General features: G+C 39.8%; 1 protein-coding gene across 3 annotated transcripts in view; it reads left to right on the forward strand.

Annotated features, from left to right (window-relative positions):
- Window positions 1–13,364, forward strand: part of CAB39 (calcium binding protein 39) — an 85,423-nt gene that overhangs the window by 56,420 nt on the left and 15,639 nt on the right. For all 3 annotated transcript variants that reach the window (XM_074364462.1, XM_074364464.1, XM_074364463.1), the window contains exons 3-5: window positions 4,896–5,060; window positions 7,158–7,276; window positions 12,358–12,526. In XM_074364462.1, coding sequence (XP_074220563.1) covers window positions 4,896–5,060; window positions 7,158–7,276; window positions 12,358–12,526 — 453 coding nt within the window. The remainder of the gene's footprint in view (window positions 1–4,895; window positions 5,061–7,157; window positions 7,277–12,357; window positions 12,527–13,364) is intronic.

The raw sequence follows: 13,364 nt of genomic DNA on the forward strand, positions 1-13,364 counted from the left end.
CCCCCACTTCTTACTCATCTTTTACTATCAGAAAGCATAGAGTATGGTCTGAATTCAGATTCAAAATCCTATCATGATTTCAAAGCAGAGTATAAAACTCAGGCACATGAAGGGTTGTTAAAAGCCCCCAAGCTTTGATCTAGTCAAAGAAGCAAAGGGGGCTGAGGTCTACTACATAGGGTCACTGAATAAAATCCACAGATAATACTCAGAAAACCTACTAATTGCCAGATTCTGCCCTGTCAAAGAGAATCGTCTTAAGAATAAAGACTAATACAAAGAAATTGAAAAGGCAACACATGTAATTAGATTATAAAAGAACATTTACTGCTAATAAGTGATTTTTATCACCTGGCTCAGAAAAAGTACATGCTGAGATACTTAAGATTTATATATGGGATGATGACAAACTGCTGTCAGAAATCTAAGGCATTAACAGAATAGAGTAGTAACAGCAGACTGGAAAAGGTAAAGATTCTGCTTAATATTGATACTGAATAAGGTTTCATGATGGGATTAGGAGGAGGATAATTTATAAGCATTTAGAAAAGAAAGCAGTAGTCAGTAGAAACCAGCAAAGACTAAGTAAAGAAGTCATACCAAATAACTTCATTTCATGTCCTCTTATTCAGGAAATATGGAGGAAATAGTATATTCATATTTTAATCAGAGTAGTTAGCAAAAAGCCTTTTGAATGTGATTTGGAAATAAGTATAGATATAAGTGGCTGAGCAACCACACCCAAAAGATTATTAGCCGATTGTTGCTGAAAAGAGTGTGATGATTCAAAGGCTCCATTCATAGCTACTTCCTTTTCAGCATTTTGGTTAGGGATTGAGGCATGGGAGACATACCTACCTATCAGATTTTCAGTTAATACAAATGAGAGCTATAGCTGGCATACTGGATGTCCTTCAGAATTCAGAAATACTTCCACAATGTTGAATGATGGGCTGTTAATGAGATTAAGTTAAATAGCGAGAAGTATTAAAGCCATCATTGCAGTGTTATTCAAAGATCTGGCTTTGAATGAATTATATGATATAACTGCAGAAATTCTTCATGGCGGTCCTGAGCTACAATGACATTTGCAGCGTTTGCAGGAAAGTGGCTGTCTGGTGTCTTCTGCATCATTCCATCTGGATAGAGTTGAAATGTTAGTCCTGCCTTTAATAAGGAGGACAGTTAAAGAAGCTGAGCGGAGGTTTTTGGAGAAGACTATTTGGGGAAGACAGACAAGCTGTTTTCAGTGAGGAGCCTTTATGTGGAGGAGACGTTAGGAGACTGGCTTATCTGCAGTGCAGGCCCAGGACCAGCAGACACTATGGTGAGGCAATGTTTGTCTCACTATAACATTTTCTAACAGTTGTCTGATTCTAAAATCTGTTCATACTCATTACTGGACACTGGAAATATTTAAAGTGAAGCAATGTGACCATTTGGTAAGAGGATTATGAGGTTGTAAAAGGGAACACCGTGGACCTAGATGATTCTTTAGGTAGCATTAAGCATTGCTGTCCTCTGACTCTGTGTTAAGTAATCTCCCTGAGGTATATTTCTGGTCATAAATACTTCTGTTTATTTAGCTTTTTATAGCCTTCATATTTTTCGTATACATTTAATAACCTGCTTTCTCTGTGTATTGGCTGTAACTGTTTTGTTTTATAGTGGTTCTTTTAAGATTTACAGTATATGCATTTAACTTTTAGTTTGTCTTCAAGAAATAGATACTGCTTCACATAGAAAAACCTTACAACACTAACCTCCCTTTGAGTTACTGTTGCCACATATTCTTGGTCTACATATGTCATAACCCCAGAATACAGTTACTTAAACAGCCAATTATTTTTAAATACTAGGAAAATCTTTTATATTTATTTGCATTACTATCTCCAGTGTTCTTCCTTCTTTTCTGTATATACAGGTTCTCACCTTGAATCTCCTGCCTATAGGACTTCCTTAAACATTTCCTATAGCACAGGTCTGCTAGTGACAAAATCTTCCAGCTTTTCTATGTCTCAAAAACTCTTATTTCATCTTCATTTTTGAATGATATTTTTACAGTGGGTTATAGGATTCTACAATGACAGTTTAGTTTTGTTTTTCCCCAGAACTTTAATGATGTTCTTCCACTATCTTTTGACTTGCATCATTTCTGTCAAGAAGGCTGTTGTCATTTTTTGATTCTTTGTAATGTTTTTTTTCCCTCTAGTTGCCATAAGTTTTTCTCTTCATTGAACTTAAGCAATTTGATTTTTCCATGCCTTGACATAGTTTTCTCCCTGTTTCTTGTGCTTAGAATTTTTTTTAAACTTCTTGCCTCCATGGGATTACAGTTTCCATTAAATTTGGAAATTTTTCAGTTGTTATGTCTTCATATGTTTTGTCTGCCTTCCCCCTCCTTTGGGGACTGTAGTTACACATATGTTAGACTACAGTTACACATGTATCAGACTGCTTCCAGTATCCTGATGTGCTCTTCCCCCCCTTGTGTGTTTCATTTTGGATAGCTTTTGCTGCTCTGTCTTCATATTTACTAACCGTTTCTTCCATAATGTCTAATCTGTTAATCCCATCCAGTGTCATTTTTGTTTCAGACCCTGTAGTTTTTATTTTTTTTATTGAAGTAGAGTTGTTTACAGTGTTTCAGGTGTACAACAAAGTGATTCAGTTGTACATATACGTATCTATTACTTTTCAGATTCTTTTCCATTATAGGTTATTACAAGGTATGGAATATGGTTCCCTGTCCTTAGATCCTTGTTTATCTATTTTATATATAGTAGTATCTGTTAATCCCAAATTCCTAATTTATCCCTCCACCCCCGCCTTTAGTAACCATTAGTTTCTTTCTATGTCTTTGAGTCTATTTCTGTTTTGTAAATAAGTTCATCTGTATCATTTTTTCAGATTCCACATATAAGTGATATCATATGATATTTATCTTTCCCTGTCTGACTTCCTTCATTTAGTATGATAATCTCTAGGTCCATCCATGTTGCTGCAAATGGCATTATTTCATTCATTTTTATGGCTGAGTAATATTCCATTGTGTGTATATGTGTGTGTGTGTGTGTGTGTGTATACACACCACATCTTTTTTATCCATTCATCTGTTAATGAACATTTAGGTTGTTTCCATGTCTTAGCTGTTGTAAATAGTGCTTCTGTTGAACACTGGGGTGCATGTATCTTTTTGAATTAGTTTTTTTCAGATACATGCCCAGGAGTGGGATTGCTGGATCATATGGTAACTCTATTTTTTAGTTTTTTAAGGAACGTCCATATTATTCTCCATAGTGGCTGCACCAATTTACATTCCCACCAAGAGTGTGGGAGGGTTCCCTTTCTCCATACCCTCTCCAGCATTTATTATTTGTAGACTTTTCGATGATGGACGTTTTGACTGGTGTGAGGTGATACTGTAATTTTTGTTTTTAAGTGTTTGATTTTGGTCTTTTTTTTTTTTTTTTATGTCTTCCTTACCTTTACTTAACATGCTCATTTTTTGCCCTGAATATATTGACAGTAGTTATGGTAACTTTCAATGTCCTTATTTAATTTCTACCATCTGTGTCACTTTGCAGGGCTATTTCTATTGATTGGTTCTTCTCCCCCTTAATGGTTGTGTTTTCCAGTTTCAATTCTTTCTAGGCTTGCTTTTCATTGTTTGGCAGGACTAGAGCAGAAATTAGTCCAGGACTAATTTTTTATAACAGCAGAGACAAAGCCCTTTGAGAGCTCTGCTTGCTGCCTGTGAATATGAGGTTTTCCATCAGGTTGATGTGAGCCTTGTGTGAGCTCCATGGCTCTGTTCCCCGGCCTGGGGTGCTTTCCTTGTATGCATGTGCTTATCAGTACTCAGCTGGAGAAGCAAGTGCGTCTTTGCAGGTCTCTAACACCCGTTCAGTGCCTCTCTCTGCTTTCTGGTACTTTGCACTGCGGAACTAACACGTCTCCTCGGCCTCCGTATATGCCGAGCTCGGTCTCCTCATGAGGAGATTGCCTGTTCTGCCTGTCTTTCCCTTCCTGTGATATGGCCTAGAGATTCTGTCTGGGTAATAAGCCAGGGCAGTTGTGAGGTTCACTTCATTTGTTTCCCTTCTCTCAGGGCTCGCTGTCCCGTGCTGCCTGAAGTTTCATGTTTAAAATTCATTGTTTCATATATTTTCTCCAATTTTTGGCCCTTTTCATGGGGAAAGGTAAATCTGACCCTTGTTCTTCATCTTGGCCAGAAGTAGGAACCTTTTAGTGTCTTTTTATTTATTGCTAATATTTTAGCTTTCCATTCAAGGCCTCTTTCTGCTTCATTTCTGCCATTACTCCCTTATTCCCTCCACACCTTTTCTCTGACAGGCCCTGTGCTGCTTCCTCTCCCTCAGCCCAGTCCCTGTCAGTCCTTTCCCCCAGTCTCCTCCCCAGCGGGTCCTTGCTTGTCAGTGTCTCCCAGTTCTCAGGGTCAGCTCACATGCCTCTTCCACGTTGTTTCTCTCTCAGGGGAGGCAGAATTGAACCTTTACTCCCTGCTTCTACTATAACAACGTTGTTTTCAGAATTCAGGTGTGCAGGTTGTGAATCTGGCAGCCTTCTCTGTTGAACGCGTATGTCAGTCCCTACATGGGCGCATGCGTGCGCGCGCACACACACACACACACACACACACACACACACACTCTCTCTCTCTCTCTCTCTCTCTCTCTCTCTCTCTCTCTCTCTCTCTCTCACTCACTCACTCTCACTCAGTGTTTGACTCCTGAGGTTAAGGATGGGGCTTTCCCACTCTCTTGTACAAAAATCTGTGGGTACATAATATATGGGGAAGGTATTTAGCAAATGTACGTATGCTGTTTATGTTTGTTTAAATGAATTACTTTTCTCCTCTCCTACAAAATCAGGCTACAGAAGAAGTTTCCAAAAATCTGGTTGCCATGAAAGAAATTCTGTACGGCACAAATGAAAAAGAGCCACAGACAGAAGCAGTGGCACAGCTTGCTCAGGAACTGTATAACAGTGGCCTCCTTAGCACCCTGGTAGCTGACTTACAGCTTATTGACTTTGAGGTAAGAAATCAATTTTTATAGCTCTTTTCCGTGTGTTCTCTCCTTTGAAACTCCTTACGATTCCTGTTGGGCTCTTGGCTCAGGGAAACTGACCTGCAAGCATGCCCGGGCTGTCTGCCTAATTAGCGGGGCCAGGGCAGGAGCTCAAGGGCGTCTCGGGCTTAGGCCAGGTTCCCCCCGCTACCCCCCTGTTTCACTACATTGTATGTGAAGTTTCTTAGGTATTCATTATGCCCTTTCATTTAGGTTGTACTTAATATACAGCTGCTGTTTTACGTAATTCACTGGTCCTTGGCTCTCAAGGAATAAACAGTCTAAAGAAGAATAGACTTTTAGAGTTGTTGAGATAGATGAGATCTTAGAGAACATCTAGTTACGCCTAATTTTTTTAACTTGTTGAGAACTTATTACAGCAGAGATTATAGGTGTTTGTTTGGCACTGCTTTTAAATATTTAAGTTAGGGTAACTTAAACTGACAGGAGATTATATACACAATTTTGAATTTCTGGCTTCTGTTGAACATTTGGCAGCACTGGGCGTGTGGTCCTGCACGGCCCCCTCCGCCTGCCACGCGGGAGGCATCCGCACTTGAGTTTGCTACAGGCAGCACAGCTTGCTCTTCTGCCTCAGGGCCTGCTGCACTCGTTTGCATTTCCTGACCAGCCCTGGGAGGCATTTGAGATCCTTTCCCAGGCTTATACAGCCAGACCATACCAGATCTGATGGTTAGATATTCAGTGAATTTAATAGTGAGAAGAATGGTCCTTGATACTGTTCTGAGAAGCGTGTAATGAAGGTTTCTGGCATGGTCATGAGCAGTCTCCTCTTTGACTCTTTGTCGTAGGTGTGCTTTGTTTCAAGCCCCAGTGTTTATTGTTCTGAGGGATTGGATATCTATGTAGGTGTTTGAAAAACCAGGGGGGAAAATGACAAACTTATAGACAGATTTAACTTCGGAGAAGGATGGGAAGGTGTGGTTCATAGGCTACTTGAGTATATTACCTGTAGATAATAAAAAAGAATAAAAATGTATTTCTGTCCTTTAGAACAGATAGAACTATGATATTTCCACTTAATAGCTGGTTTCATGTATTTTTAATGGAGTATCAAATTCTAACAACAGTTTTTATTTCTGCTGCAAAGGTGGGAATGCACTGGAACATCTAGTTCCTTCTTTGTCTACCCACCCAGCTCCCCAACCTGTACCCCGAGTTTAAAGTCACTTGGGACTTTAGAGACATGAATTTAAAAGAAATGTGTGCCCTTGAAACTGGTTCTTAGAGATTGCCGTTACTACTCCAGACCTAGCACAGGCCCCAGGGGGATCTCTGGAAAGCCAGCATTTCCCTTACTCCCCAGCATACTTGTCAGCCTCACAGCAGGTGGCTGCTCTGAAACATCTCTTGGAGTCTGCTTCTCTATTTGTTGATTCTTGTGCAGCTTTCTCATTATAAGATTCACCATATAGCGTTAACATCGCGCTATTTTGTTTAGTAAAATACAGTGGTATAATTCTGATCTCTAAACTATTGCATCATGTGACACTTAGTACCTTCGTTATTAATCCATGTAAAGCTTTTCCCAAGTAGACCTAGTTTAATAGGATATATCTACTTACCATTAAAGCTTAACTTCTTTGAGAATTCTTTCACTTTTCTTATACTAGCAGAGTATAGTTTCTCCTTCTACCACTATAAAAGGAAGCTATCTGTATTGTTTACAGTATGAGCATCCTACTTGAAGCTTCTTGTTCCGTTTGGGTGGGAATCAGACCGCTGAACAATGTAAGCATATAGCAATGTTTTGTTTTTCATACCTGAGTCAGCATGATTCTAAGAGTTAGAAATGGTTCAAATTATATGAAGTAAGATTTCACTTTGTCAACACATTATTCATGTCAAAAATATTTTACTATTAAAAGTTAGAATTTGGAATTATAAAGGAAATAAAATAAGAAACTTTAATGTCTATGAACATTTTAAACTAAGATATTCAGTCACAATTATAAATATGCAGTGCCTTGATTTTAGTTTATTTGGGAGAGTGGATGGGCATTTTGATACTTAGTCAGGTAAATATTTTTGTCTTCCTAATAGGGCAAAAAAGATGTGGCTCAAATTTTCAACAATATTCTCAGAAGACAAATTGGTACAAGAACTCCTACTGTTGAATACATCTGCACCCAGCAGAATATTTTGTTCATGTTATTGAAAGGGTATGTATAATGTAATAAAATTTGCATTTTTGACTTGAAAAATACAAAGGGAAGATGGTCTTGGGCAAAAACAGTATGGTAAATGTGGGAAAGCATTTTCTCTGTAGTTTGAGCAGCTCATTTTTCCATAGATCTTGAACACATTTCTGTCCTTAAAATTCAACCTGTGAGCTAAACTGAATTTGAAAATGCCCATGGGGTTTTAAAGTTAGGTGAATTGTGATGCTTTAAAGTCTCAAATCATGCATGACTGAAGAAAGAGGTAAGTCCTTTGTGGCCTCGTTTCACCACTCTAAGATGTAAAAACCTTAATTATATGAAATACCAGTTAAATCTTACAGTTAAAGACATCTTATTTGGACATATGTGCACACTGTAAGGCAGTAAAGGCTGCCCAGTAAGTGGAGCGTGGACGCTGTATAGCTTAACCTTCTTCAGTCTACAAAGTCATGTTTATGGCATTGTCCCCTTTGCAGTGCACCTGTGTATGTCCATTCGCTAACCCACTTAATTTGGTAATTCACACTGCATCTTCTTAGAATTACTGTTGGACTAAGCAGGCATTTATCTTTGGGTAGCCTGTCAGTTTCAAAACAAACAAACAAACAAACAAACAAAAACTAAAAAAAATGCCTTACAATTGAAGCTTAAAAAAAATCCTCTCTCTCTTCTCACTGATTGTCAGAGTAGCCTCTTGTTGTTTCACACCGGAGCGGTTGCCAGCTCTGGGTACGGTGTGCACCGGTGTGTGCTGTCAAGTTGACGGGCGAGCGTTTTACTGGCATGACTGTGGGCGTGCATCAGCCTGCTCCCCTGCCCCGAGCTGGGCAGCTTGCCTCACTCTGATTCGTATCTCTGTGGTTTAACACTTCCCCCAAGTTCAGACTTGTTCAGGCAAATCATGAGTCAGTGCGTGTGTTGGATGCCAGCATCCTATTTCCTTCATTCTAGTTCTAACTATCTATGTTGCTTCTTCAGATGTTGCCATACAGAATTTTTGGCATCTAATTTTTTGTTGTCTCAATCTAGCACTGCATGTGTGAGCATGTAGTGAGTAGCCTGACATTTTGGTGTTCTTAGAGCAGCTTCCAGATGTCTTTGTGTATTTTTAAAGCCAATATTCCTTTTTCCATAGAAAGCAGTGGTTATTAAAATCTATAAATTAGTTAACTCTGCCTGTGTTTTCACTTTAGAATAGTAAGGGGTATGATACGAAAAACATTGTTAAATATCATATAAAGTCAGACTTTTGAGATACAATGTAAAGAAAGGTTTAAGACTCTCCACTGAGCTGGCCAGAGCAGAAACCTCGGCTTAGGGAGGTGAGAAGCATGGGGAAGCCCTTGGTGTTGGGATCCAACAGAACCCCTCCCCCACCCTTTTTAGTTTTTAATGTGGAAAATATACATAAAACTGGAGGGAATAATACAAGAAACCCTTCTCTCCTGTCACCCAGCTTCAGCAGTTACTAACATTTTGTCATTCTTGTTTCGTCTATTCCTTGCCTCCTGTTTTCCTCACACACATCACTCCAGTGTGCAGCACTAGTACATAATACATAAAGGATTGTTTAACATAATTATAGTATCATTTTAAAAACCTCACATCTTATACCCAGTCAGTGCTCAGATTTCCTTCATTTTCACCAAAAATGTCATTTTTCAGTTACTTTGTTTAAATCAGTTTTCAAGCAACTTCACAAACTGAATTCGGCTGCTGTGACTCTTAAGTGTCTTTTAATCTGTAATAATTCCTGCCCTCTTCTTTTAACACCATTTATTTGTTGAAGCAAGTGGGTTATTTATTTTGTAGAAAAATCATATATTTTAGATTTACACCCTGTGGTTTCATGTATCATGTTTCTCTAGCCTCTGTTCTTTTTAACTGGTGATCAGGTCTAGAGGTTTGATTAGATTCGGCTTCAGTTTTGAAGAATTCTTCACGAATGGGGCTGTGTACTTCTTACTGGGTAACACTAGTTGTCCTTCTTCGGGTCATGTTTAGACTGGTCAGTGGGTGCACGTGTTGTCCGTCTAATCTGTCTCTCATGAAGTTCTCCATCAACCCTTCACCTAAACGTTTTCAGTACCCACTGAGGATCACTGCCTAGATTGAGAATGGCGATTTCCTAATTCTGTTATTCATTCTCCATATAGTAAATGTGTTTTGTTCCTCATCAGTGACTGCTGTAGGAAAAACAGAATAGATGCTTGATTTTTTTCACTTGAATTATCATTTTTTTAGTATAAACAGTTGGTACCCTAGCTACTTCCTTAGATGAGCAATGAGTATATTACTGTTTGAAGCATCATTATAAACTCAAGTTTTAGGGGGTTTTAAAATATATTTGATGTGTTTCAATCCATTACAGTCATTATGACCAAATTTTTATGTCCAAATTGCCCTGTCTTGGGCTATCGGGAGCTCCTTCAGATTGGCTCCTGTGTCTTTTTGGCAAAACCCCATTAGGCTTTGATAGCTTCCTTGCTGTCTGGTCCCTTGCTCATTTTGTGCAGGTTCCTGCATGAGACCCAGAAACAGCCATTTCTTCCAGGAGTCTTGTGAGCTACCTTTTTAAGATTTTTCTGCTTTTGTTGATTAATTAGTTTGAACTACTTTCATGCAATGTGATTATCCACCCAGTCTAGAAGTTCTTTGATGTTAGACATTTTGGGGGGTTATGCTGCCAGTATTAGCGTGCATTTGAAAATGATCTTGTTGCTAGTGTTAGTCTGCATCTGTGGGCAGTAGGTTTTTTCACTGGCGATTTAAATGTTAATGTGCTCTCCACTCTAGTGCTAACAGGTTGTGCAGCATAACTGTTTGCCTTGTACTCATTGGTTTGTGGTTTAATCATTCAAGATAAGCTTGACAAATTGCCATCAAAGCCTTCCCTACTTGTTGTACGAAAGTATCTTACCCTCGTCTCTCTAGTCTCCTGCCTGTTACAGATCAGCTGAAATGAATTGTGCGATCAGCCATTTTGTGAGCAGACATTCTCGTCACCTAAGAGCCAGTCAGCATTCCAGCTGCCGTGCCGCAGGTGACACAAAGGAATGTCGTTTTGATCTGGTTGAGGGTCTGTGATGAACATTTGTACAACAAAAGGATACTACTACTAGATACCCGTTCTGTTGGATTTCAGGGGATAAAACGTGGGTTTAGGCAGTAAGGCAAGAGTTGATAACAGAGTAGGACTTAGGCTTGAGATTCCAGATAGTTTAGAATATGCATAGACCGAAAAAAGGGAGTAAGTACCGGGGTGAGAATGAGCACGGTGATCAGCAACAGCAGGGAGATAATCAGGATGTGCCCTGGCCCAGCGGTGCCTCTCAGAGGAAAGGTACCTCCTGCAGGGAAGCCTGCACGTCATAGCCCAGAATTTTGTCCATTTGATTAGCAAGAAGGAATCATTTTAAGGCCCTGAGCTGGAAAGGCTATTGATATACTTGTACGTTGGGTAGATCTGTTTAGATACAGCTTGAACAAAGATGCTAGTTAGGGGGCACTTGCATGAGGAGGTGTGACTTCATGCAGCAGTGGGAATGGATCAAAGGAAAGGAGACTGAGCTATCTCAAGTATTAAAAAGTAGTGGTGAACTGAAGATGGGAAGATTAGGAGTGGATAAAGAGGGAAGGTTTAGAACTGTGCTGTTCAATACAGCACCTGCTAACAGCATGCAGGTATTTTTTTTAATTAATTTAAATCAAATAACATTTAACAATCAGTCATACTAGCCAATTTTCAAGTGCTCAGTAGACAGCACAGATACAGAACATTTCCATTATCAAAGAAAGTTCTGTTAGACCTGTTTTAGACACAAGTAACTGAAACAAAATAGTGATGCCAAATTAGACCCAGAGAGTTGATGGTAGACTTTAACTGAAGTTGTCCAGAAGCAACAGAAAACACCTAACTACAGTTCAGGGTGGCTCTGAGTGGGGCAATTTAGGAGTCATGCTGGGAGCCATGAGGTCATAAGGCCGGTCACTAGCAGGCCAGAGGCAACGGAGGAAAGACCTCAGCCAGGCAAGAAATGGGAACAGTCAGGAGGTAGAAAGGAGAACTGGGAGAGTTTTTCTTTCTTTTTTTTTAAAGAGAGAGAAGCAAAGATCTGCATGTCAGGAGACTAGCAGAATTTGTGTTATGAGGAAAGACCATTTATTTTAGCCAAGAGGAGGCCCTTCCTAGTAGCATGTTGGGAAATGGAGTCAATGGCAGGAAACCAGAGGACACTGTGAGTGGGGAAAGAGATTAAACCTGTGCCTGCATCTTGAAAGGAAGTGGAGGAACAGAGCGATGTTTCTGAGCAGAGTAGCAGAGTCCAGTCCAAGAGGTTTGGTGTGTGTCAGAACGGAAAAGGCTGCTAGGCTGAGGGGAGAAGGAGGTTTTCTTTCTACTCATCGGGCAGGAAGAGGCGAGAGGCGTTGAGATGGGTGTGAAGGACGGCCGTGCTTGGAGAGCTGATGAAGGATGTCATGGGGTCGCCTGTGTCCACTGAGAGAGCCCTTGGGCCATCCCTGACCTGGCACTTGGTGACATCCTCAAGACGAGGCTGTCAGCTTTGTGGTATTTATGTGTTGCCAAGAGTCTATTTTGAGTGTTATCTTGAAACAACTGAAGTATAAATGCTATATATTTCATAGACCCATTTAGGTACTATGAATTTAAGAAACTATTTTGTATTTCATATTGTTTTCTGACTCAGCTTTTGGTTTTTCTGAAGTGTTGAGAGCACCACATGTAAAATTAACCCTACTGGAGGTGTGATCCTGAACATTTCTCTTTAAACCTTTTAGCTTAAGTAGTGGACTTCAATTCACATGATCATCCTCATGGCTATTACTTTTCTTAGGTTTGAAGCAGTCACGACCAACTATTGTGTGTGTGCCCTCTAGAGTCAAGTCCTCTGAGCACCTATTCTGCTCTAAGAGGAATGCATTTTGTAACCTGCTCTGGTCAGTTAGGACACATCTGAAACTTCCTGTTCTAAAAATTGGAACTGTTCAGTGTTGGAGTTTTTAAAAAGCAGTAATTGGGGAAGAAGGCAATCATATTTGTCTTTTTTTTCTTTTTGCAGGTATGAATCTCCAGAAATAGCTCTAAATTGTGGAATAATGTTAAGAGAATGCATCAGACATGAACCACTTGCAAAAATCATTTTGTGGTCAGAACAGTTTTATGATTTCTTCAGATATGTCGAAATGTCAACATTTGACATAGCTTCAGATGCGTTTGCCACATTCAAGGTAACATAAAAACTATAGAATTCTAAATACATGCAAGTCAGATTAACGGGTGTGCTGTTTTTTTCCCTAAACTTTCTACCCTCCAAGACTGTGCACGGCTGCCCTCTAGCGGGGAGAGAGACTTTATATTCTGTGTGTGTGTGTGTGTGTGTGTGTGTGAGACTCAGATATACACAGTAGAGTCACAGCTTAAAAGAGGTCGGAAAGGTAGATTCTAAAGTCTTTCTAAAAGACAGAAGTCCTATATGGTCAAAAGTACAATTTTCTGTTCAATTACCAATCAAATACGGTATATAGAATACAGTACATGTAAAAATCAGATTTCTCTCCTGCATTGGAACGTATAAAGCATCAGACGAAGCAGTTGGCCTCTGTTCAGGGCTGTGTTAATTTGGAATATGCGTGTCTTTAAATACTGGAAGCACGTTCAGGACAGGGATTTCACTATTATGAACAGGCTCGAGGGCGCAGTGGACTTACCTCTCCCATCTCGTGCTCAGGCCAAAGCTTGTTTATTAAACGCAAGGGGTAGGGGGAGCGGGGGCGGGGGCGGAGTCACTGGAACTGTTCCTCCCGCTCCTGCCTGCCTTGTCTCCCTGTTGTATGTCTGTATAATTTAAGTACACATATGGTGTGGTTACCACGGTATAATGTGCACAATTTTGTTTTGAGTTGCACAGTTGAGTGCTGTTTAAGGTATATAAATAAAGCAGTAATCTTTATTAGTGTTTTTCACAATGAGAGCGAGTCTTTATATGTTACATTCCCTTATAAAGTGTCTGACCTCCTAAGTGAATATTTAGAACTGCAGTTTTCATCAGAATTTAACATACTAACA

Source organism: Camelus bactrianus, chromosome 5 (assembly GCF_048773025.1).
Source record: "Camelus bactrianus isolate YW-2024 breed Bactrian camel chromosome 5, ASM4877302v1, whole genome shotgun sequence".
Taxonomy (NCBI): Eukaryota; Metazoa; Chordata; class Mammalia; order Artiodactyla; family Camelidae; genus Camelus; species Camelus bactrianus.